Raw genomic sequence first — 27,291 nt, 5'->3', positions numbered from 1 at the left:
GTCTAAGTTATATCAGTGGGTCTCAAACGTTTTGATGTAAACAATTATTTCCGAGGCACACGTTTATATGATCATTATAGTTATAAAAAAAATAAGAGAATAAATGAAAAACAGGTATGAAATACTATATGACAGTAAAAAAAGAATAAAGTTTAAAAGGGTGATTTGTAAAATATCCATAAAGAAAAAGTAAATCTGTTTCCAGGTCTGTTTCATAAGGATGTTGAGAGAGGTATCTATAGATCTCGTCATGTTGCTCTCAAAGTGCACCAGATTGATGCTTTTAACTTCAATATTTAGAAATAAATCTTCCCGGGGGAGCTTGCCCCCCGGACCCCCCTATGTTAGGTCCACTCCCCACTTATGAAAATAGCACTTTACCCCTAGTTACACCTATATGCCGCCGTGAGCTGATTATCGAGCCTTCATTGTAACTGTCACACTGTGTATTTGTGTGGGGATTGTTGTAGTAGAAAATTCCACTATAGCGACCGGTACATTAATGGGAAACCCTAATTGTTGATCACCCTCTATGAAACGTCAAGCTACCCCACAGCTCCCCCAAAAGAAATCTCTGGTGCTGCCACTGAGCCTGACTATTTGTGTTGGGGGGGCCAGACTCTTTTTTTTTCTCCAAAGGGGGGGCCTGACAAAAAAAGTTTGAGAACCACTGACTTAGGGTCACATCAAATAATCAGCTCTATTTACCAGATTCAAACTAGAACTCCTTTTTTGCCATCTTTCTCTACAGTATAGTGATCCCATAGTCTCGGAGCAGTAAGATTGTACTGTTTTTAAAAAAAATTATCTATTTATTGTAGCACGCATTATTTATCTGCAGCCAAAACTCACATTAGCATTACATTAAAATACAAACTGTTGATAATATCGTATCCCTTAATGACAAAATGAAGTCAGTTCGCTTAGTTTTTATAAGAAATGGCTTTCTTTTATTTAACTGCATGGATGCTCGTAACTCTAATATATAAATAAATCAGAGCAATGCCTGCATTCACAAAGGATAAGCTTTTGATTAGAGGGTGTTATAGTTTTTATTGTAGGTCATTTGCATAGTCCAACTAGCTAAGATACATCTTAAATTGAAAACTGATGGTAGACATTTTTTTAAATGACTAAAAGCTTAGTGAGGACGTTACAACCAAACTTATCAATAGATTAATGATTTATTTGTACTGTATATCTTAAGGCAGTTCAAATTCTCACATTATTAGCATACATACTTCCATAATTAGTTTTTTTATGTATTTCCTTTTTTCCATCTTTCCTTATAATGTTTCTTCAGAATTAGAAGAAGAACCGCAAAACAATACATATTTTCTGTTGAATATTCTGGTGGATCTTACCCATCCTTTCTGCAGCTTCACTGTTGAAGTGATGCATGTATTTGCAGCTCAATGCTCACACCAGCAGAGATGGAAAGAGAGAAAAAGTTGTACCAAAGCAGCGTAGCTTTGTTCCCATGACTCAGTGTTGCTTTGTAAATGGGAGCGCTAATGCTCATCGCTAGGCACACTGGTGAACATGCTGACCTCAGAGCACAGACAGAGCGAAGGAGAGATTAGAGAGAGTGAGAGACATGAAGAAAGAAAGGCAAACAGAACTAGAGAGCACAATGAACACACACACATCATTAAAAATCAGAGCAAAACTATAAATTCATCTTGACATCCGCTTAAATTTCAGCCTCCTTTAAAGGCTTTGCTCTGAGTGCTGAGGATGACAGCTTTACTGCTTGTTATTGAACACTGACAGTGGAAAGTCCCTCGCACCAAATGCATGCAGCTGCATTGTTGACTGCACTGGCATGGATACAGAACGTTACCTTGGAACATTTCCCTATCTGTACACAGTGGGCTCTACCTGTAGATCATAGAATATGCATAAATAAGTTATTGATAAAAGCATTTTACAATGCTTAAACAGACATTTCATCCACACATCTGAAACAGTTCCTTTACCACTTCAATGTCTCTACATAAATATTTCAACAGCACTCTGAAAAACAGCTAAACCACTATTTCATCTCTCACTTCAGCTTGGTTTGAGGTAGGGAATTGGCTGAAAAGTCGACTCGACTTTCTAAGAATAAATTAATGAGAAAAACACCACCAAAGCTCTGCAAAATTAACTCATCTTTGGTGGTTTGTACTCTCAGGTTGTGTGTGTGTTTGTGTGTGTAACAGTCATCTGGTGCATATTGCGCATCAAACCTGTACTGCCTAATCACTGTAGGCAATTTAATTACACAATCACCATACACTCGCACTATACAGCTGTGAACAGCAGCCACCATATGGACAGGGGCAATCCATCTCTGAGATTGGACGGGTATGGCGATCACTGCGAGCCAAATAGCTGTAGGGTGAAGACGGCTACATCATGTTAAATGGCACAGAATGTTTGTAGCTGTTGTTAGCTTTCACATAACGTAAAAGCTTCAATATTAGCCAATTAAAAATGAAGGTTGCTGCAGGTCATGTGAGGAGAAAGTTTATAGAACAAGAGTTTTAAGCGAGCCCTGCAGGCAGATCAAACCCCTCCCAGGTCTGCAGGCATTTAGCCCGTCTGCGTTCTTCAGCACTGGAGGAGCAGAGGAGGGCTGTAAAGTGTTTCATTGCACCTTGCAGCAATGCTCCCCAGCGTTGACTTGAAAGTGAAAGGCTAAGTAAGCATTTTCATCCCTTCCTTTCTTTATGTTTTCCACTGTCCATACTACTGAACAAAAATACTGTGTTGCCTTAAAGTGCTTTGACATGAGGTATATAGAGGAGGATTTGGTTATTTTTCCTGACAATCTGATGGCATTGGGCAAGCTCAGGGGCCATATGCGACGGCGCTATAGCTGGAGCTGGCACCAGGAGAACAAAAGGAACAAACTACTTTTCACACCCTCTCTTTCTTTTCCACAAAGTGGCCTCAGTTACTGAGGGAATTGAGACTTTCTGTGGCAGAACACAGAAAATGGAAAATACGCTGTTTCTACTTTTTGACAAGCGCAACGTGTTGTATTTTTAGAGAAAGAGCTTTCTTGGAGGTCCAAAGGGAGAGCAGCAATAACAGGTGCATTTGTAACCATCCTGCGTGCGGGAAGCGAAGCCTGACTCACTTTCAACTGTGACGAGAGAGAGGCTCAAGTGGGGAGGAGATGAAAATTACACTTTGCTTTCAGGTCAAGAAAGTGAAGGTACTGTATATGAGACCTAGAATATGAAAAAGGGAGCAGTGATTGCAGGCATTTCAGCACTCCCACAGCCTGTGCCCAATCCTTTGGAAAGGATTTTAGGAAGGTATATCAAACTAGAGAAGTTCAATGTCTACATGGTCTGCCTGCCAACGATATGAACAAATAGTCTGACATGTTAACTACACTTACTTTTTGCTTTCTTGGGAGAGTCCGATGAGATGATCGATATTGCTCTCATGTCTGAAAATTAAATATGAACCTTGAGCCAGTAAGCTAGTTAGCTTAGCATAGAAAACAGAGGAAGTCACTAGCATTGTTTATTTTTTCACCATTGAAGAGATCCATGCTTGCTGTTTTACACTGCTAAGTCTTTATGCTAAGATACATGTAAGCTAACTGATGCTAGCTTCTTGTTGACAGCTGGCAAAGAGCATTTTTATGCATTGTGTGCATCACAAACAGAGGGACATCGAGTTCTGTTACATTCGACAGAAGGCTTTCATCTCTATGGTCAATATGTCCAATACTCAGTTGATAAATAGCTGACAGGTAAATGGAAAAACATGTATTTCTTAAATTTTGGGGAGAACTTTCCCTCTTCAAATGCAACCATATTCATATTTGGGCCAGGGTCGGTAATTGAGACGAGATCCAATCACTACATGGGATACAAATACCCATTGTCCTTTAAGGCCTGACCTGACTGAAATCCTTCAGAGCACTCATCCACATGCTTGCACAGAGGAGAGCTGAGATTGAAGTACAGCTGAGCCACCGCTGTGTCAAACTCTATTTGTTCAGGTGATGATGCCCAGGTGAAGGGTTCTGGTGTCAGAGCTAAAGTACCAACCCAGTCTCACGGCATTTCGTGTTCACCAACACGACTTTTAATCTATTGATTCGTGTTCCCCAACACGATTTGCCCCTTTTTTTTTCGTGTCGCACAGCACGATTTTTTTTCGTGTTGCACAGCACGATTAAAGTACAGCTGAGACTCAGAGAGCCGGATCACACAAGAGAAGAAAAGACAGAGAGAGAGTTCTGAAACAGTTTGACTAAGGGACAATTGCCACATTTGTGGAATATCACCCTGAGCAACATGTCAGTTAAAAGCAACTTAAGACACTTCCTCTCATCTGGGCTCAGAGTTGGAGGACATTCTCTTGTTACCACATCATATATCAACCTGCAGCTATCAGATTTGTCATATATTTCAGGCCATTAAGAGCTTGGTGGGGTACTTTTAGAGTCAGCTCCTTTGCTATATTGCCTCAGAAACACTTTTGTAAGAGGTAGTGCTACTGGGGGCTGAGAAAAAAAACGAAGCAATGCTGCAGATATTCTCGGCTCGGGGGTGGGGGTAAAAAGCTCAACTATGTGAGCAAGACATATAGCTAAGCTTGATAAAAGCTACAGAATAAGGCCACATTAGCATGCCATGGAATACTCTCACATCTTTTGGTCACCTCAGTGAAGTTGTCTAATCTATTCTGGCATGCTCACTTATGTCTAATGAGTATCCTCGCTGTTCATGCACCCCCCATGAACCTTCAACCCTGCTTGTTTGGCAAGGCAGGATATTGCATTTCTTTATAGTGCACATCGTTGACTCTGCAGCAACAAGACCCAATAAATAGGGTGATATATCCTTGTCTGTGCTGGCGTGGTGCAACGCAGTGGTTGTTAAAGAGGTATGAATCTTTTATGAGGTGAGAAACGCCACCGTTGTCAATTTCAGATGAAAACGATGAGACTTTTGCACCCGCCTAAAGGGGGAATATCAGTGGATTTTCACAACGAGGCAATCGTTGTAGCGCCAGATGCAGCTATGTGTGAAGATCCTGCAAAAGACTCAATTATAGACCCTCAGTTGAGTCAATAGGATGCTTCGCTGACATGCACTGGTGCCATTGGGAGTATCTTTCCCACAGCATAATGATACAGTTCTACATTTTCAGAGGACTGTCGAGATTTGCTAAAAAACTCACTAAAGTCAAGAGAGAGACACTCAACCTTCTCCTACTAAGTGGGCCTCAACCGCAGCAGATGCAGGAGTAAACACTTCTAAATGGACTATTAGGGGCACAGTGGGGAGACAGAACATTGGACATAATTACGTCAGATACCAGAGCTGCTTCATGTAGGAGGGAGATTGAATCACAAGCATGGCCAAAAAGTAGTGAGCATTTTAATGATTTCGAACAATGGCAAAATGCGCTGAGATTGTTTCTGTGGTAACAGGGCTGTCGGTTACACATGAAGAGGCAGCTTGAAAAGTTTCAGTTGCGCAGCATTCACTGTCACTCAGAAAAGTTATGTTCTCATATAATAAACTGATACCTCTGATATATCCTCCTGGTTCGTTAAAACTACCCTTATCATTTTCATGTGAGTTACATCACCAGATGTCGACACCCTATATAAAGTATGTCCACATAAGTCATTACAACACATATTTACAGAAAGCCGTACACCGTTTGGTGAAGCCTACACATTCAAATGTGAATCTGTTTTACCTGGAAGAAAGTTTTAAACGAGGCAAACTTTTTCCGTGCTGAATGCATTTAGAGCCATCTGTGCAGCTAATTATAAAAGAGGAGGTGATACCTCTGTTTGTTTTGGGTAAAGTGGCAGCAAACAATGATACCTTGGAGGAAGTATTAATTATCGCTGTGCAGCTGTGATCCCACTGTTAAGTGCTCATCAAATAATTGAGAATATGAAGATAAAACTGAGAAGCCTGACATCCCCGGGCAACCCAGTCTCACGGCATTTCGTGTTATAGTCACAAAATTAATTTAATCTATTGATTCGTGTTCACCAACACGATTTCACCCTTTTTTTTCGTGTCACACAGAACGATTTTAAAAGCAAAGCATTTCTATTGGTAGTGTGTTTCGTGCCTGCACCACGTATTTTTGTCCGGTCAGGTCTTGGAATACCAGAAGCTGTGTGGTTCATAAAAACATTTTCTTACTCAATATCTTACCCTAAGCCTAACCCTATCCATTTTATTTTAAATTGTATAATGTCGGAGTTTTTTTGCCGTCAGTGAGGAAAAGAAATGGGGCTCAGCCTCAGAATACTGAAATCTGTGTTTTTTAAATATTTTTTTCCTTCTAATTTGTTATTATTTGGTGCAGGCACGAAACCTACTACTAATAGAAATACATTGCTTCTAAAATTGTTCTGTGTCAGAATACTGAAATCTGTATTTTTTTAAATCTGTTTTTCCTTCTAATTTGTTATTATTTACATTGCTTTTAAAATCGTTCTGTGTGACACGAAAAAAATGGCGAAATCGTGTTGGTGAACACGAATCAATAGATTAATTTTGTGACTATAACATGAAATGCCGTGAGACTGTGTTGCCCCGGGAAGTCTCACAGAAACAAGCCTTCACTTTGTTCTTTCTTATATATCAGCGTGTGTTTTATTTTCACTCTAGGGCTGAAATCGAATAGTCCATTTAGCTTAGGAACCTTCCTAACGGAGTGAAATGACACGGAAGTACCTCAGTGGCAGCCATGATAAGTGCCGTTCAAATTCTCTAGAATGATAGGAAAGGAGGTTTCAAACTTCCTTTATAACCTCCTTTAGCTGGACCTCCCTAACCGAAAGGAGAGGAGAAAATGCTGCCCCACAATGCCTTGTAGCCGCAGCATTTGCGTCACACAACAGTCGGCCGTTCACGGAAACAAACGATTATGACCGAGAAATGATATCATGAAAGTTACGGTGCTTATTAAGCATTTTAAAACGTATGTGGTAAGTTGCCAAAGTGCTTTGTTTTGAACGTTCATCAGTATTATAATCAAAAAGAGAAATATGAACGTTAGTTTTTACTGAAATTATCAAATAAAGTCAACATTTCACTGAGCTGTGTGCTGTTGCTTTGTGCTTTATGAACAACAGAGAAACATATTCTTCATGACCAAAGTTGGAATTGAAATAAAAAAGGAAAGTGAAACTTATGCTCCTCACCCTCTCCCTCCGGTCCACATTAATACAAATGATCCCAATACGTATGACTGTATGAACTATTAAAAGATCTTAAAATAAATACAAATGTATTTATTATAAACGTTAGTCCTTAACATCTATCACTGTGTATATCACCATTCAAACATCTTTTAAAAGTTGAACAACCCCACACAGCTCAGTGAAATGTTGACTTTATTTGATCATTTCAGTAAAAACTAACGTTCATATTTCTCTTTTTGATTATAATACTGATGAACGTTCAAAACAAAGCACTTTGGCAACTTACCACATACGTTTTAAAATGCGTAATAAGCACCGTAACTTTCATGATATCATTTCTCCCATTATCGTTTGTGTCCGTGAACGGCCGACTGTTGAGTGACGGCAAATGCTGCGGCTGCAATGCATTGTGGGGCAGCATTTTCTCCTCTCCTTTCGGTTAGGGAGGTCCAGTGGTTCCTAAGCTAAAGCAGGTTATAAAGGAAGTTTGAAACCTCCTTTCCTTTCATTTGGAGAATTGGAACGGCACTTATCATGGCTGCCAGTGACGTACTTCCGGGTCATTTCACTCCGTTAGGAAGGTTCCTAAGCTAAATGGACTATTGGAATGCAACCCCGCAGTCTCTTCTCCTAAGTCCTTTTGAATTCTCCTATCCACTATCCCTTAACCCCGTGACGTTTCACTCAGAAGTCAAGGAATAGACGATAGGGTTAGAACTTAGGCGCTGATTTTTTTTAAACTATCCGACCGCAACCCAGGCCTACTCCTTCCATATCTCTGTGTCAAAATACACATAATGCTTTCTTGCTGCGAGCTGCTTAGCACAAAGATAGGAAGCAAGGGGAACAGTTAGCCTGGCTCTGTCTTAGGCTAAGTTTACTTAATAAAAAGCTATACATACAAAATGTGTAGATTTTTACAGAAGTTAGCCGTTTCCCCATGCTTCCCATCTTCATGCTAACAACGAATAATAAGCTAATAACTGCCCAGTATGGTCAGGGCAGGCAATTGCGAAGGGGCACATATTTTCTACAACCAGTGACTCATGGATAGTCACATCCTTTTGGAGTACAGCTTACTCAGAAAGTCAGCCTTGTATGTGTGAGCCAACATTAACTGCCAAGAAGAAATGGCAAAGAGAAGCAGAGATAGCCCTGCTAGCTGTATTGAGGAGGCTGAAGCTAACAACAGGCTAACAGCTCTGGTGGTAGGACCTATGTGGCAAGTGCACACATGGCAATATGGTATTTTGTTCTTTAACATAACGCCTTTTAAGTGAATGTGTACGTTTTGTGCTCAACATATGGTTTGTTTAGATAATTATTGTGGGTAATGTGGCGTTATGCAGACTAAAAACGACTAGCTAATATACTGTAGCCTCCATTATGGACAAGATGAGCAGCCCTGTTAGAAAGAAGGAGTGGTGTGCAATAATGTTATGTTTGCATGTTTTCTATACGCTGTCAGGGGAGCTTGCAGAATTAATTACATGCATTGTTGTTGGTCCACAGCAGACAACCATGGATATCAGGAGATGACCGAAGCACAAAAGAGGTTACTGCGAACCAAAAGGCCTCTGACTCATCGATATCAGGTCTTTTTGTAAAGATAAGTGAGACAAAATTGTATATCTCTGAATAAAAACCACTAGCAGAACGACCGGTCTACTTACAATAGCTATATTGTCCCTGGTGTGAATAACAATTGACTCATTACAAGCAAAGGCAAATTCATTACATTGGAATGTTAGAAACATACACAGATATGTTAGTCCAACCAAATGCTAATGCTGACATGTAACTATTAAACTCCAATGAGTTCAGTGAGGTGATCTGGTTTTGTAATAGTACATTTACATTAATTACAAATCACGTATTTTGTTCTAACTTTTGACTTCATTGTAAATTACGTTCTGAGGGAATCAGATTTTCTCCCAGATATTTTGTTCTTGAGTTATGCTCAACATGTTTGCAATCAAAGTCCATGTAAGCTTGTGTAGGGAAGAGGTCTGGTAGATGGATGAAAACACACACGTCTTATCTAGGAGACTGCTGTGTTTTAACCACAATAATAAAGTCAACATTGATCTAACCGACCGTACTCAATGCGTCAGATTGGGTAGTACTGTCTCTGACCCTGTCACCTTGGATAAGGGAGTTCCACAGGGCTCTATTTTGGGGCCCTTGCTCTTTTTATTATATGTAAACAATATTTGTAATCAGATGCAATTTTCTATCTATCATATGTATGCTGATGACACTATTGTATACTCATGTGCTCCTTCTCTGGATATGGCCGTTTCCAATTTAAAATCTGATTTTATCACGCTGCAGCATGCACTTCTTGATTCCAAACTGCTATTGAACAGTAAGAAAACCAAAGCAATGCTTTTTGCTCCCAAGTCAGCGTCCTCTTGCCTCTCCATTGACACCCTTGATGGCGTCTCTGTTGAGTTTGTCGCTACCTACACATATCTTGGCTTTTGGTTGGACAGTAATCTGAACTTTAAACACCATATTGAAGTTCTAACAAAGAAATTGAAATTCACTCTTGGCTTCCTTTTCAGACTTAAATGTTGTTTTTCAATTTCATCTCGTAAAAGGTTGGTCTCTGGCTTATTCCTGTCCCAGCTGGACTACGGTGATACCATTTATAGATTTGCCTGTCCCACTGTTTTGGCCAAACTTGACCCACTCTACCATGCTGCACTGCGTTATATATCAAATGCACCCTATAGGACTCATCATTGCAAACTGTATAGCCTAACTGGATGGTCCTCACTTACTATGCGTAGGATGCAGCATTGGTTTTTATTAATGTATAAAGCCATTTTAGGTAAGCTTCCACTCTACATATGTGCCAGATTTGCCCCAGTTTGTGACTCTTACAACCTCAGATCCAGTGCCTGGATACAGTTCCAGGTACCTGCTGTGCGGACTGAGGCTGGAAAAAGGAGTCTTTTTATTATGGTCCTTGCTCTTGGAATGACCTTCAATCAAGCCTAAAACTGAGGGCACTTGTCTCAATAGCATGTTTTACATTGAAGTTGTCTGAAGTCCTTACCACCAGCTGCTCTTGCAGTAATAAGTAGTGCACCTTTCTTACTGTCCTAATGTGCACAATGTAGTAACTGCTTTTTCGTCTTTTGTTTTCTTAGTTATGTTCTCTGTATTTTATATGTTTGTGTAAATGTGTTATGTGTAACGTTGCTGCCTTCTTTGCCAGGTCAGCATTGAACATGAGATTTTATCTCAATGCTTTTATCTGGTTAAATAAAGGTTAACTAAAAAAATTAAAAATTAAAATTAAAAAAATACAAATAACTTAAGTAATGCAGTAAAAATACCCATTTTAAGTCATACTATGCACTTTTACTTAAAGGTGGGGTAGGTAAGTTTGAGAAACCGGCTCGAGATACACTTTTTGTTATATTCCATGGAATGCTCTTAACATCCCGATAGCAATGAATATTTTAAGTGCTTTGACAAAAAAATGTGTCATCTGTATGTATAAACTGTAAAAAGTACGACCAATCATTTTAGCCGGCCCGGCTAAAATAACTGGATGGCCAAACTGCCTGTCAGCCTTCCATCTGTGCACAAACTTATCTCGTGCCCTCATTGGTCATATGCGCGTTCGTGTGTGTTGGAGGAGGGGCTCTGTAAGGAAGTGGCAGATTTTTTCCGGCTGTGTATTTTCAAATTCTAGCGATCTCGAGCTGGTTTCTCCAAAATTACCTAACCCACCTTTAAGCTAACCAAGTAGTTTTGTTAACTTTTTGTTTTTAAATTTCCAACATTTACCATGCTTAAACTGCAAGCCGGGAGTTCCCATGTACAAAAGTGGAGAGTGTTAAGCATCTCAATTAATTTCTCTTTAAATCTCGTTTTGTGTGTTTGTTTATGATTTGATGACTCACCAAGTTAAATATCTTTGGGTCAAATAATATATGCATTAAACGACAATTTAAATGATCAGTTAATTGATTTTGAGTCCATATTAAAATGGTAGAATCATATGAAGACTTGACACCCTCTGATTCTATAGTTGTGAACATATAAGGCAGACATGTTGGAGCTCTACAAACAAAGACAAAATAAAAAAGGGTACTTCTCTGGAAAGAAAGCTTCCTACACTGCGTTATTAAATATTCATGCTCTGAACAGCAGATCCATCAGACCTGCTTGCATGCCACAGACATTACTGAGGACATTTCTCTATTTGGTAGCAGGATCAATAGCTCATTACAGAAGCTTTACACCGGGTTGTCTGTGGGCAGGCCTGCTGGCTTAATTCCCTCTACATCACAGGCCTATCTTATCTGTCCATCTTCATCACGCAACACAGAGAAACAGCCTTCTGCTGAACAACACTTCCCCACTAAACCTTTCCCCAAACTGACTTTTCTGCAAGTTGAACTTTGAAACGGTCTGAGGTGATGTTAATGCGAGATATGAGGGAAATCAATACTGCAGTAGGGATATGGAAGTGTGTGTGCAGGGCAGAAAGAAAGCATGCATTTAATCAATATCATGACCGATATGCCTGATATAACTGTTCTTTCTGTGTAGTTTAATGCAACCCGCCCAGGATACAAACCACTAAATCAATGATTTTACACTTGCTCCAGTCAATAAGTCACCAATAAATACATGAGAAATAAGTCCAGCATTTTCCCGCAGCATCATGAAATGATAACAGATGGCATTGCATCATAAAACACAAAGCAACATCAAAACGATATGTCAAAAACATGCCCTGTGCTCATTTTCGAAATTAAGTGATTTTTCTTAAATTTCATGAAATCACTTCTTTAAAAGTTATTTCAGAGTCAATCTCTACTCACAAATCTGCAACAGTATGGTACAAAAAAGTGGTTGCTAATGAAACTGAGTCATTACTTTTTTAATTCAACCATGAAATGACAGCGGACCTCATCATAATAACATTAAAGCTCCCCTCCTAAGTGTCAAGTAGAATGTGATGATGTGCCCAACTGAATTCCCATCAGTGGGAATAATTTCATGGGGATCTCTAATAATTATACATGGGGCAAGTGACAGAGGAGCAGGAGGAGCAGAAATATGAATATGAAGTCTGGCGTACTTGTAGCACTGAAATAATGCTCAAACAAGTATATGCACTAAGATAAAGGACACACTGGAGAAATGTATATTTGGCTTGTGAAGAAAGGTCAGCAATAACCTGGATGATATGTGCTGCTTAAACAATGTAGCCTTACTTAAGAAGCCTCTGCATGGTTTCAGAGTCAGAATAGTGCATCTCTGACTGCGCACTGCAGATTAATGGCACATTTAGTTGCCTCTGTGCCAGTGTGAAGCTGTCAGCTACAGCCTCCACCATCACACATCTCTCTCATCCCCATTTCCAACTCGAGGCAACATTCTCCAGAATACATGCAGCACATTATTCTGATAGACCAAGTACTAGTATACATCGATAACAAGCAAAGAAACAGGAGATCACAATGGATGTGAGGAGAATAAGAGCCGCAGGAAGGCGAGAGATAAAAGTGAAAAGGGAAACATTGAAATGCAAAATATGTCAAAGGGGAAAGAAGAGTAACAAGGAAGAGACACTCAGCAGGATGTTCACAGTAGGGTGAGGAAGCAGCAGGCTCTATAGCACTGGTGGCATAGCATAGCTCAAATGAACGCTGCTTTAAAGGATTTTTCTCGGATGTGGTTTTGGTTTTGTTTAATCTTGTTGCGTTAGTTCTGTGTTGCTGCATTGACAGTCATCGCCTGGATGCAAAAGTGAGACCGGTGGCTTCACATAAACAAGCCCAGCGCTGCCACAGTGCATTAGTCACAGCACTAGTCTGGCATTTTCAAAGTCGCTACTCCCACTCAAACCGCTAATAGATCCCCAGAAGCTGATATTTGCCTAGCAGGGAACCTCGCAACAGAGAAGCTGTGCAGCGTGTGGCTATGCATGGTCGGTCATACTGCATGCTGCACCATGCTTTTACTTTATAGGCCTTCTGCTAGGACAGTTATATGAGTTTTAAAAAAGCAGAGTGAGAAAATAAAAAGTGTTTGCCTTCTTCTTCTTGTTTTCCCAATCTGCTTTAATGACACAACACACAGCAGGCAGGCAAGCAATTCATTTAGAAAACTACTCGCATAATGAGCAGCCTGAGCTACTGTAACCTTAATCAGATATTTTATTCACTATACTGCTTATAATGAAGCCAGTGCTGCCAGAGATTGTGCATCTGAGGACATGTCCAATTTCTAAACAGGACGAATAGAGTTGCTGTGTAGAATATGCGGCCTTATTAAAGTGTTGGCGCGGCCCCCTTGCGCCCTCTGACATTAAACAGCAGTTTTGGGGAAGCTTCTCTCTGACTTTCCTGGCTCACAATCTGCACCGTTCCTCTTCCTGCAACATCAAATTACCCATGGCATGGCGAGATACCCTCGCTCATACCCTCGCTCATTCCCTCTCTTCTCTTCCCTTCCCCTACTCCCACTGAGTTGGCTTTATAGGCAGCAGTCCGGCAGGGGTAATTTCTGCTCCACTCCAGGGAAATTACTTTGTGCTGTTGGAGAAAACGCAGTTTGTGAAACTGCTTTATCAAGCTCCTTGACTCCAATAACAAGCAACATTTGGATGCCGGCAAGAGAATATACCGCCTCTACATCCCCTCACAAACTGCCTGCCACTTAGTGCAACCAATGTAAAGCAGGTTTAGAGACATTGCAGTGCATGTGTATATGCATGTATGTTTTTGAATAGACATTATGTGCATGCAACTGAGCATTTGTTTTTGCAGGACTGACCAAAGCCATGTAGATAAATGTGTGCATGTACATACTCATGTGTATATCTGTTCTGTTCCTCTACACCGAGTATTTCAACTGTGCCTTGCTAGGACTAATGAATAATTTCTGCACTGTGCTCTGCTGTGGCACGTCTGGTGCAGCCTGACTGCACCACACAGCTACACACACACACACACACACACACACACACACACACACACACACACACACACACACACACACACACACACACACACACACACACAACACACACACACCACACACACACAACACACACACACACACACACACACACACACACACACACACACACACACACACACACACACCACACACACACACACACACACACACACACACACACACACACACACACACACACACACACACACACACACACACACACACACACACACACACACACACACACACACACACACACACACACACACACACAACGCTGCTCCCCCCCATTCCACCACCATCCAGCCTGTCACTTCCTTGTGTGGAGGGATGCAACAAGCTGCTGCTAAGCCCTTTTTAAAGCAACAGCCGTTTCCTTTTGTCAATGTCATCTCAATTATTCTTCCCCGGTTACATCTGGGAAAAATTCTCCCTGTGATTCATACAAATGAGACCAATACAAGCAAGACATATTAAACTCATAACCCACATAAAGCTTGTTCTTGATTTATAAAAGAAAAACCTTGTGTGAATAGGGGGCATTTCAGTTCAAGCTCAGAAAAAGGAGAAGTGGTGCTGAAATGTCAGCTCTCGTTCTGGAGCGGCAGGCATGCTGATGTGGTGACCTCTATGTGCCATGGTTAAAGGTTGGGTGGGCTGAAGGACAAATGAGGAGAAGGTATCGGCTTGTCGGAGTGAAAGAAAGGGACATTTTAAAGATCACCGCCAAGCCTTTCAGTGCTGAAACACTGAGTTAGTCAAGAATCAATCACTTTCATGTTATTCATTGGATACCTTAAGGTAGTGTTATGAAGCCTGTTCTTTTATTTGAAGGTTAAACTACACTTGATCGCTAGGAGATTACTAGAGAGGTGTTTCCTTGTCAAATGTGTTTTGAAACTTAAACAAAAAGAACATCCATCCTACATTTATCAGAAGTACAGCAGGTTGTGCATCTGTGAGCAGCCTAATAAAGTGAAACCACACAAGCAGCAGTGCCAGAGAAATCTGCAAACAAACACCTCCTACTGTCTCTGGGTCTTCTGGAGGACCTCCAGCGCTCTGCTCATTCATCTGTCCTAGGCGAGCGTGTCTTTTCAGACATGATATGCCTCTCAATGCATTTCATCGTAGATGAGCAAATCATGTCACCATCTATCTATGTCAACAGTGGATAGTGTACTGCCTTGCTGTAAAACCAGGCATTTTCCGATCTTAAACATACATTTTCAGCTTAGGAAATGCATTTTTAATAAGTTGTAAATATTTTCACTGTAGTGTACTACAAGAGCCAAGAAAACAAAGGCTAGAGCTTGTTTAATACTAAATGATAGCCTCTTTTTATGCATATAATACAGTCTGTCTACACTGGCCCTATGTCCAACAGGTAAGACAGCATCAGAAACACAGCTTTTGAGCAGAAATACCATATTTATTGCCAAATGTTTTCTTCAGTTCCTATTTGCATTGACATTTGCTGCTGCTCAGGCACCCTGGGGTGACTGTCTGGACTGTCAGCCCATACTGCCAGGCTACCACATTTGAATATATTATAAACACAGCAAGCACACTGGGTCAGAACTCCTTTCATCTTAAAAAAATATTTAAGTGATGCCACAATAACCCACCTTTTAATTATATTATTTAAAGACTAAGGTAAACCACAGTGTCACCGTCAACCTGTGAACTCGTAGACACTACAGTAAGTTGCATGTAAGTTTAACATGGCACTTGGTGTTGTCAACTTCTTTAAACGGAGACTGCAGAAAAGACAATAGCTGTCAGTGAGCGATGCGCAAAACAATGGAGCACTATCACCGCCTCTAACATCTGCAAGAAAGCAGGGGGTTATCAAAGGCTACGGGATACATTCACATCTGGGAGGAAAGCCAAGTGGGCAATACACTGTTATAATAACCCCACACGCACCATGAAATAGAGCTACACATATTTCCAGTCGCCAGAGCAGCGTTTCAAGTACAAGCGGAAGGAAATGTACTTACAGTTCTGAGGAACTGAATCTCATCCTCTCCTTCTCCACCTTCAGCCATGGCTGCAAAGGAGCCTGTTCAGACTCGGGAAGCCTCCGCTGGCTCCTCTTCCCTATCGATATTAGCATATAGCTAATCCACGGCCATACAGCGGAGAGACTACCGCAGCATGTGTCACTCAAGCCCCTGTGCTCAAGCCCCGCACACCGCCCGGAGGAGGAGTGTGTGTCAGAGCATCGGTGGAGCGACTGGGGGCGGTGTGGCGGGGAGACAGCGAGGAGCCGAGTCGTGTAGCCGAGAAACAGCAGCGGGGTCTTTATCTCTGACGTCACTCCTTATGAATACAACCCGTGAAAGCGCGAATATTCAAACATCAGAGCATTGAACGCGATGCAATATCGAACAGGTATTTCGTCCGCGGTTGTTTTTCCTGCACTAACCCCGAGCTACGCAATAATAAATAATGCTAAGTGAAAATGTATCGAAATGTGAGTGTTCAGTGTGCAGGACATTCATGGTAACTGCTGTTTCCAGTGCTGGTCCAAATCAGCACCATGGTCAGCACCCAGCACACAGACATGTCTGTTAACACAGTCAATATAGTAGGTTTAGCAATAGTGTACACATATTTCCACACAGAAAATGTTTTGTTACCACTGCTGAAGGGAAAAAGGCAGACCTAAAGCATAGCAAATATCATCCAATATAGACACACATTTCTACAATATAAATGTTAACATGAAATATAATCTGCAAAAGGTGTATGCTATGATGTAGCTATTTATTATTATTATTATTATTATGTTGTTTTCCAATTAATTAAGTGAACGGAAAAAGGTTATTTCTGCGTAAACCTGAGTTTCCCTTCATTTCATAAATAGAGCAGCTGTCAAAGACAGGGTTAGCCGGCAAAACTGACATTTAAATGTTCACATGATAAACTATTTAAAACATTATCATTGGATGAAGGTCATTGACTTATTTAACATGAAATGTATGAATAAAAAATGCAATGTAAGTTATTTTAACTCTTTCTGTGGACTGAATACACGCAGTGACAACAGTTATCAGCTGGTCTTTGGTGTCTCACTGGTCAATGAGTTAAGATAAGATAGAGCTTTATTGTCTCCCTTAGGAGAAATTTGTCTTGGGCATCGAGATAATACACATAAAACATTCAGGTCAATCAGTCATAGATACAGAACAGAGATCACATATCACATGGCAAAGAAACAAACAAGAAACATACAGGTACAGCACTTCCTCTATTGCACATATCCCTATTGCATTCATACATAATCAAATATTGTACTTTTCCCTATTGTATTTATACATAAATCAAATATTGCACCTTCCCTACTGTATTCATACACAAATCAATATTGCACTTTCCCTATTGCACCTATGCATAGTCAGTGTCCGTCAAATTGCACATATCCCTATTGTGTCCATACCTATTTACACATAATGCACTTCTCCTATTTAACCTTCTCGATTGCACAAACTACACTGTAAACATTGCACCTCCCAACAACTCCTAACACAGCATAATCACAATTGTTTCTGACTGTTCAGCAGCTTGATTGACAGCGGAACAAAGGAAAACTTATACCTGTTCAATCTATAGTTTGGTAATCTATACCTTCTGCCCATACAATAGTAAAAGTAATTTGAATGATAATGGAATAAATATTGAGGGCAGCAACTCAAACTCTCTATACAGGATGTGTTTGGGGTCGCATGTGATTTTACAGCCTTGCTTTCTCACCATCTCCTCAAATATCTCCTGAAGAGAGGATGGTGGAAGCATGGCAATTATTTTTCCAGCCCTTTTTATCAAGCTCTGGAGTTGTGATTTAGATTTAACTGACAAGTTACCAAACCATGTTGTGATGCCATAACGAATAATAGACTCAATTGCTGCCCTGTAGAACATTAACATTTATCCACTCCATGAACCCTGAGCCTACGCAGAAAATGCAGGCGCTGGTTTATCTTTGAGCATACCTGATCCACTTGATGGGCCCAGCCTAACTGAGCTTCAAAATAAATCCCCAAATATTTAAAACGTGTAACCTGCTCAACTCCCTCCCTGTTGATAAGGACGGTGCTGTGATCACCTACTGACTTGGGGTCAAAGATCATTTTCTTTGTTTTTTTCACATTTAACACCAGGTTGTGTGCCTCACACCACGACCTCTTCAATCTCAAGTTTATAAATAGAAATGTCTGAGTCTCTAGTCAGTAGTCATCAGAAAACTTTATAATGTGGTTGTGTGTGTGGTGACTCCTACACTCATTTGTGTAGAGTGTGAAGAGAAGAGGAGAGCTAACGCAGCCTTGTGGTGCCCATGTGTGTCAGAGAGGGTCGAGTTTACTTTCACCTGCTGCTGTCTTTCAGTTAGGAAGGAGTGATACCATTTGATTAAGCAAGGGTTCACATCCATCTGTTTGAGCTTTTTTAACATAATTTGGGGAAGAATAGTATTAAAAGCTGAGCTGACCCTGAGCCCAGCCAAGCCTACCCATCTCTCCAACTAAATTAAACAAACATTTACTCCCTAATCATAATGCAATGGCGCCCTCTGGTGTCAACATGGTGACAAAACACATGCTTTCCTAATTGTGCAGGTTTCCTTCTTTCATTTCCTCAATTTGGTATCAATATCCTAACCTTCTCCCCTCTATCCATACACCCACAGATAAATCATGTGTTATTCCTCTTTTAATGATTAGACATCATCATCCTCCAATCCTGTGTCTACTGCCCAATTGACAGACCTTTAAACAACCAGGGTAATGATAACATGCACATTTCAGTATAGCCTAATTATTCACTGAAAGTACTTTATTCAACTAATTGATGTTTAAACCTACTTTCTTGGTTGGTAGCGCTCTCAATTGCCTTTGGCCTATATGGGAAATAAGTGGACAACAATATTCCATTAAATAATCTTCTTTAAATAAACACCAACTTGACCATCTGCACAGATTACTGTGACTCTGTTACAATTATACCCATCCCCTAAAAACAATGAAAGGTAGGACATTTGGGATCTTAGGCGAAAGGTACATGAAATAGCAACTTAAAGGTTACACAAATAACATAGTAAATATATATAAAACAATAGTAAAAGTAATTTGAATGATAATGGAATAAATATAGTGTTGAATAATAATAAAACGTTATTCTGTAAATCCAATTCCTCCTAAAATATAATATTACAAGTCTTAACACAGTATCCTATAACAACCTACAATAATATGCTAAACTTTATTAATCAAAATAAAAAATCTAATGAGGGCCTATAAAGTGAGGTAACAAAAGCAATTCAACAACCAAACAAAACGTTTTCACCATGTATATCTCCGTATATTCGTGTATAGACTATATGTTGGTATACATGTCTATGCATTTTTCCTGATTCCTTGTTCCATATGTATACGGCTCTGGTTTGTTCTGTCTGTAGCCAACTCGGTTACTCAGTGAATATTATTATGTAAATGTATTATGTATTATGTAAATAAGAGCATAATTTAATATGACAGAAATGATTAATTTATGTACGTTTTTAAGATGATAAGCCCCATGGAATAAAAACAACACTGGACTCAGAACATAACGTCCTTGGCAGAGATGAACACTGTATTATTTAAGAAAACCCTCTTACGAATTGAAACAGTGTATGGCAGCGATAAACTAGATGACCACAAGGTGTCTCTGTTTGGCAGCACCTCGGGCCTTTATAGAGCAGGTACTTTCACGCACACTTACCTCTCTGCATGAGTAACTATGCAAATGTTAGCCCCGGAAATACTGGAAACTGCTACGACTGTTGAATAAATTAACGTCAGCCAAACTTTGTTCCCTATTTGTACGATTTCCTGACTTAAAACGATCACATGGCCTACCTGCGAGCTGCAGCTGCACTGACTCAAAATGTGGGATGTGACAAACACTAAGGAACCAATCAAATAGCGTTGAGCCGGCGCTGAGTTTATCTATTGGACTAAACTCCTGTCAATCACCACAAACGAGCCCTTCTGTGAAGCAGCGGTGAGCACTGGCTGGCTGCAGTACAGAGATGTGTGAAGAAATATTTCCCATACCACTAAATCGGGTAAGTAACTGTTTATATTTTACGAAGTGCTGCTGCTCTTCTACCTGCTGCAGGTGCAATCGACTGTGACGTACTTTCACCTTCTAATTGAATATACGACATTGAAGTGAAGCTGATATGATGCTAATACCGAGATGTATGGACTACATTTTAATTCAGAATAAATGAAAGAGAGCATTTCATGATTTGTAGTTGCAGTGGACAGCATTACACCCGTGGGATAGTGTACAATATGCTGCCATCTTTACACAACAACTGCACTCGGGCTCTTTGCAAGGTGACAGTAACCCACGGGATTATGTTATGATGTAAACAGTTCAGAGATGTTGCCAAGTGTTGGAATCCATTGAAGCACATGTAAATAGCTGTGCCTGTTTTGCTTGTAAACATCTCAAACGGCAGCCCTGCCATCGGGCTTTGCATGTGTCGTCACCTTGTGGGACACTCAGGTTTTATGCGGCAGCAGCTTGTGATCATCTATTCTACGTAATGCCCAAGAGCAGGATGAAGATAAGATGTAGTGATAGTAAACAATCATATTTTTATAGTATTTTATTTTATTAACTTCTTAATTAACTAATGGGTTTGACAGTGAAATATGAAGGGCCCATTGTAGGTAGAGTAGTAGAGGAGCAGTTTGTATTGTTATGCTTACAAACTAACTCTGCATCAGCATACAAATAGTCTGTAGAGCCCTAGCTGTGTCGTATTCTTTGTTGATTACATTTTTTTAAAGCATGAACTTTACAATATGTTAACAGTCTGGCCTCAGAGTGGATTGAGTGGATTTGATTTTGTCTACATTTACATTATTTAATTTCATATTCTTTTCTTTTACATATCATATTCTATTTACATGTATATAGACTTTTTGCACTACTTTTTATTTTGTATTTTTGTATTTCATTATATATGTTGCATTGTTGGAGGAGCTCAGGTCAGAAGAATTTCATTGCCATTTCTACACTGTAGCTTTGTGCATATGACAATAAAACCTTTGAATCTTCGAATTGAAGTCACTGTACAGTAAGTAGACCAGTAGACTTACATGTTGTTGGACATATCTACTGATCAGTAACCTATGTGCTACTTTCTCTCTGACAGTGTCTGGACAGGCCAGGTGATGAATAGCCAGAGAGTGGCTGACCACTTACTCACAGTGCTCCAGTGATCATAACATGGCACCCATCATGGAGGGCACACACACTGTGTTGCTGCTTTATGCACCCATCCGTGAACTAAGCAACATCAGTCTGTATTTTCCCAAGAGGCTGGCCCCTAGCTTCAAGTACAAGAGCCGCGCCTCTCATTCAGGAAGGGCCTGTAATGACCATGACCGGGCTAAGGAGGATCTTGCAGTGTCCGAACAAAGAGGCCAGTCTTTCAGCTCCTCAGGCGAACTCCTCATCTGCCAGCAGGCTACAAAGGAGGCGGTTGCAGAGCTCTGCTGGCTGGCGGCAGAGCACCATCAGTTGCTGGCAGATCTCTTATCGCTGTGTAGGGATTGTGCCGTCAAAGTCAGAATGGGTAACCAGGATGGGAAACTCCAGGATTACATGGAAGGTCAGGAAGTAAACCTCGGCAACAGCAACTACTCTCTGACCGTGTCTCCAGAGCACAAGAGAGCCACATCCAAGAGCAAAAAGATGAAGAAGTTGGGAGGCAAGAAGCTTGACCCCACAGAGGGTTTCCAACACCACAATAAGATGAAGAAGAAAGTTTCAAGTGGAAGTTTATCCAAACAGCTTGGTGCTTGCAAAAGTGGGTCCATATCTTCAACCTCAGTGATGCAGCAGATCCCAGGTACCCCGACCTCGAGCCATGTCACTGACAGCCCAGTCACCGGCTCTTATGTCAGTGCGGTGAGTAACCCCATCCTGCCCATGGAGGAACCCTTCCAGATTGCTCGTGAGGTTTGGGACTTTATGGAAGACAACCGGACATATGACCCCGACATTGATTTCTGCAATGACTTCTCAGAGTATGACGGTGAGCTGGGTTATGAGTCGTCCTTCTGCAGCCTGATGGAGGGTCTGACCCGGCGGGAAAGCGGCAGCAACCTCAGACCAATAAGAGGGTCTGATTCCTCGGGTGAGCCATTATCTGAGAATTCCCTGACAGTCAAGTTCCCTCAGCAGCTGTATGGTGAAAGCAACCAGAGTAACGCTGGGCCGAGGGTTGTCACCAAAGTGCAGGATGTGGAAGGGAGAGTGCAACATATCGACCATTCAAACCCAGGTCCGGGAACTAGCAGCTGCCAGCAGGGGTTTGGAGAGTGGAAGGGACCAAACGGGGACCACCTCCTGGGTCTCAATAGAGAAAATATGGGCTACAAGCTTTCTGAGGGTCTACGGTTGCCCCTTTTCCATACCACTGAACCTCACCCACCAGCCAGATACCACAAAAAAAGCCCCTCTTCACCATCTCTCGCTGGGGTCTTCAACATGTCTTTTCCCGCCTCCAACAGTCTTCACAGCATGTCCCCAGTCCTGTCCCCTCTGTCCTCCAAGCAGGCAAGCCCACAGCTGAACCACCGCATTGTTATGCTCTCAGATAAAGATGAGGACCATGAACGAGCCAGCTCCAGCAACACAGATGAGTCCAAATTCTTCACAGAGTCCATTGACAAGAACGGCAACAATCGAACCTTTACCCGACTGGATCTGAACCTCACGCGGCGGCCTAGCAACTCCAGGTGGACTTCCTCCAGCAATTCCACAACGACAACAACAGGTGAGCTATTATAAATCACAACCATCCTACTTTGAACACACTGATTCATGTTTGAACTGCCTTGATGTGAATGCTGAAATAAGTGCTTTTATCATCTTAGTACCATGAAGCTTTTGTCAGTGTGCCCTTCATCTGGCATTGCTGTTGCTGGATTTCAAAAAACAGAACTAGAAAGAGATGCCTTGAAAGAGATTGAAAAGTGTGTGTCTGTGACAGCAATTACTTTGAAGCAGACAACAGTTTTACGCAAACAAAGGGACTTCTACTTTGTCACTCTGGAGTGTTATCTAATAAACTAGGTAGACGAGTAAATAAGCATTTCCTGCCAAAATCTCCATGCTAGTCCTGGTATTTGTTGGCTGCTGTGTTCTCGACCTGGCTAGGGCTTGTGACCACACATTAAAAACTACCCAGCAGAGTTGTACAAGGGCCTGAGAATACTCTCACTCATGCTACATTTTAACTCTCTCTGTGCCGCAAGGGAAGGCAGAGATAGTGAGAGTGTCCCAGATCAAAGGCTCAAATTTGACACATTGTTCGACCTGAACATGGTCCTCGTGCACTGTTAACTGAAGCATTGCCAATTTGGATTTCAAGAGATCTGCTGTCCCTCCCATAAACCCACATCCTCTCCAGTTCACAGGAGACTGACAAAGGATCAGGGACCCAGCGGACACAGGGGTTACAGAGAGAAGGATTAGAGTTTCCTTATTTGCAGAACCTCTATTCATAATCTCAACCGTTGTATCTTATATTTGGTTAAAATGCCTTAAACACTCAATACGATATAATATTTGCAAAGCCATAATAAGGTCAGAAGCCTATCTGGTTCCCTTAAATTCCCATTGGTCAATTTCAATTTCCATAATTTCACAATGGCTGATCTGGCCTTTTTTAAAACCAGTTTGTATTTAGTATAATTGCTCTTTCAGTGACATGTTGTTCTTTCTTCAGTAAAGGACATTTCTGTGTTAGCTTAAAGTGAAGCCACCTTTTACTGGAATCAATCCAAGTTGATGCTGCTGCTGTTGGCCTGATGCTTTGAAGGAGGCTTTAGCATTATTGCATTACCTACGTCTGTAGCGTGGTTAGTCATCCCTTTTAGTCTTTCATTTGCAGCAGCAAACAGATGGCCTCTCTTTGATTATGTGATTCACTAATAGACCATAGATAATAGTTGGACCTTTTCAGGATAGATGCATTTATCCCGTTTTCAAGACTTTGCTGAACTTGTAAGGAGTGTTTGTTTTCTTGCATCACAAACCATCACTAGCTCAAGCATTACAGCCAGAAATGCCCGACTCAGCAGGAGCGCAAGGGAGGAGAGCTGAGCTGTGTGGAGCTGAGCTGAGTGGTGAATAAGGGGATGGATAGCCCAGTTTTGCTGTGGAGATAATTTGGACCGATTCCCGCTGAGATTATGTCCCTATATTCCCCTCAGCTAGGAATTCACAAATGGCAACATTATTATTTTGGCACACGTACACATTCCACATTTTCTGGCATCAGTCCACACTTTTTTATTAAATTCAATGTTCTTGCAAAAGGGACATTAAGAACTGTTTCTTTTAATATCCTGAGCTGGGTTTGAGCAAACATCCCGAGTCATCATTAGATGTATCTGTTTGATATGATAACCCAATATATATCTATGTGAGACTATAACACAGTAAGGTACACTTGCTTTTTGCTGCACTGTCTTCACAGTGAAGGCTTAAAGCTTTTAATCTGAAAAAATATCCTTTTGTGGATTTTGCCGCTTTAGCTGTTTACTAGATGGCCCTTTTGTTGCCTGATAATTGAACACGCTTCAGATGTTAACAGAGATAAATGAACATCACAAGACCTCAAATGGGTCACTGTGAAGTCTGGCCCTTCCTGGTTTGCAAATAGTGAACTAATTATGATCCGGGCTCTTTAATCTATGCTTTCTTATTGAAGCTCAACTCTTATTAATGAGTGTGGTTATCATGCAGATACTAGTAATGGTAATTATAAGGTAACCAATTATCTTGTTTGCTTCATGTTCTTGCACTGCAGTCTGTGAATATCATTTACATTTACTGAGAGTGAATATAATATTGTTTTCATGTTTTACACAATATCTATTTTATATATATATATCTCTTAGTTTTTCTTTAAGTTTGCATTTGTGTTGCTTGTTCTCTTATACTTCATATGCTACAGTGTATCACCTTTTTGACATAAGCTCCATAAACATGAGACATTTACTTAGATCCAAAAGATATATGGCATTAGCATTTATTCTGGCCACCTGGTTAATTAAGTCCAATTGTTACTTCCCTTTTCAAATGTGTATAAAATCAAGTTTCTCATGGATTTATCTAGATCTTTATCACAAGCCATTGACTTGTTGTGTCTGCAGTCTGGTGCTTTAAAAGCTTTTACGTTGGCATGTGACTAAAACCAAAATGGTAAAGTTGTGGGGCATTAAAACCAAAACAATGCCCCTAAAGCAATATATCGATCTACAGCTGATGGATCTAATAACTTTCTGTGGGCTCTTCTCTAAAAGCTTCTTTTTTTTTTCATTGACCACTGTGATAAAATATATTGTTAGCTCTTTCAAAACACCCCTATCCATTCCATATTCTGCCATAAGTGTTTCTCTGAGGTTTTTTTTTCTCGCTACTCTTATCCCCCCCTTCTTCCTTTTCCTAATGATGTTATTGTCTGACATATGGCAGGCAATACCATAATCAGATTAGCCAATACGTTCCGGCGAGGTCATATGAAACTGATCAGCGCAGAGCATGAGTGTATCACCCCACTCTGCCTGTCATTCAACACAAAGTGTCCTGCTATGCAACATTGTTAAGCCCAGTGAAGACAAGGGCCAGCTCTATTCACATAATGTAGTGGATTCTGCCAAAAAAGAGAGCTTTTCTCCCTGTCTGTTTCATGCCGTTTCTCAGTGCTGCATACTATAGGCAGGCAAACAGGGCACAAAGGTCCTTCTCATACAGTTTAACTTATTTTCTTTAATAAATGACTGCTGCACTTGGGAAATGTTAGAAATGTTCCATCCCCGTGCTTTTCAGTATGATCAGCTTTAAAACAGGCTTCTCCTCAATGTCCCTCTCTTTTTAACTGAATAAAACCTAACCAAGTTTCCTGTCTCCCAGTCAGTGCCCCGCAAGGCCCAATGAAAGCACTCTTTCCTCAGTTGTGTTTATCCCATCTGCGTCCAGAACTGTGACCATATTTTTAAGCTACATTGCTGCTCTGGCCCTCAGCGCTTTAACACTCAACCCTGAGTTTCTACTCGTAGCTTCCTCTGACATGGACCTCAGCACTGCCAGCTGAACCAGTCAGTCTATCAGCCAGCCGGACAGCTGTGCACGGCCAACAAGCCTCATGAAAATACGGCTATGTCAGGTGCAAAAGAAACAGGCTGATTTATAAATCCTGCATTTTTCATGATTTATATGAAAGTCCATGATCCTTTTTCAAAGTGATGGAGAGGGGTGGAGGCTGCCAGATGCACTCAGTATGCCACATGGCCCACTTCTTTTACTTTGAAGGATGAGGTTACAGATTTGTAGTGGATAAAAAGGGCAGACTGGGCAAAGCTGTTTGAGGTTCTGTAATAAGAATTAGCAACTGTAGCACCAGAGGAGACAGACTAGTGTTCATCTAAGAAAGCTCTAGATTTAGAGATACAGTTATGCATATAAATAGTTATTTTTCTGGCTTAGGGCTACATGATATGAGGAAAATATCTGATAAGGTTTTGAATATCATTATAACAATATTAATTGCAATGTAAGTTTAGACAGTACTGCTTTTCTTCTGCTTTCTGTATAAACAATAAATGCTAGACTATAAAAAAATACTTGTTGAATTAAAAAAATAATTTGACAAAATTCCAAGGGGGGGGCCAAGCAACGGATTCTTTCAACTAATACAAAAAAGTGCAATATCCCAGTTGTCACAACGTGTGAATCACGAAATTTGACGAGGTTGAGTTCATGCTGAGGCTTAAAAAACAATGTTTTCAAGCCCTAGTCTGGCATGCAGTAGTCCCTTCATTCATATGAAAGAAATGATCAAGTTCCCTTTGAGTGATTTCACGTCTGCTTTGTTTAGTTTGACACAGCCTCCTCTAAACTTCCTCTCACCCCTGGATGAGTGATTCCCATCTGACGGAGTGAGAGGGGGATTAATGACCACCGACGACACCCACCTGTCAGGATCAGATGGCCTCTGATCCGAGGGAAGGACAGATACTTTATTGTTCAAC

At 40.8% G+C, this 27,291-nt stretch overlaps 2 protein-coding genes across 6 annotated transcripts in view; one reads left to right on the top strand and one right to left on the bottom strand.

Moving 5' to 3' along the window:
• The window catches only part of LOC117550154 (ryanodine receptor 3-like), a 148,992-nt gene extending 132,488 nt beyond the window's left edge, over positions 1–16,504 (bottom strand). For 4 of the 5 annotated variants that reach the window (XM_034222498.1, XM_034222500.1, XM_034222501.1 and 1 more), the window contains exon 1: positions 16,186–16,503. In XM_034222498.1, coding sequence (XP_034078389.1) covers positions 16,186–16,233 — 48 coding nt within the window. In that variant the 5' untranslated portion in view covers positions 16,234–16,503. Of the gene's footprint in view, positions 1–16,185 lie in introns of all 5 variants that reach the window. The other variant, XM_034222497.1, reaches the window with a different exon arrangement.
• A 2,061-nt stretch (positions 16,505–18,565) lies between these two features.
• LOC117549916 lies at positions 18,566–27,291 on the top strand. The gene is made up of 3 exons (XM_034222060.1): positions 18,566–20,294; positions 21,399–23,027; positions 27,138–27,291. Exons 2-3 carry the CDS (start codon positions 21,473–21,475, stop codon positions 27,140–27,142), a joined length of 1,560 nt encoding a protein of 519 aa, XP_034077951.1. The 5' UTR covers positions 18,566–20,294; positions 21,399–21,472; the 3' UTR covers positions 27,143–27,291.

This window comes from Gymnodraco acuticeps, unplaced genomic scaffold, assembly GCF_902827175.1.
Source record: "Gymnodraco acuticeps unplaced genomic scaffold, fGymAcu1.1, whole genome shotgun sequence".
Lineage (NCBI taxonomy): Eukaryota > Metazoa > Chordata > Actinopteri > Perciformes > Bathydraconidae > Gymnodraco > Gymnodraco acuticeps.
This window is presented reverse-complemented; position numbering and strand designations above follow the sequence as displayed.

What these genes read in the sequence shown, in the direction of transcription:
- LOC117549916 (XM_034222060.1), top strand. Translation starts at nt 21,473, where the DNA reads ATGGCACCCATCATGGAGGGCACACACACTGTGTTGCTGCTTTATGCA.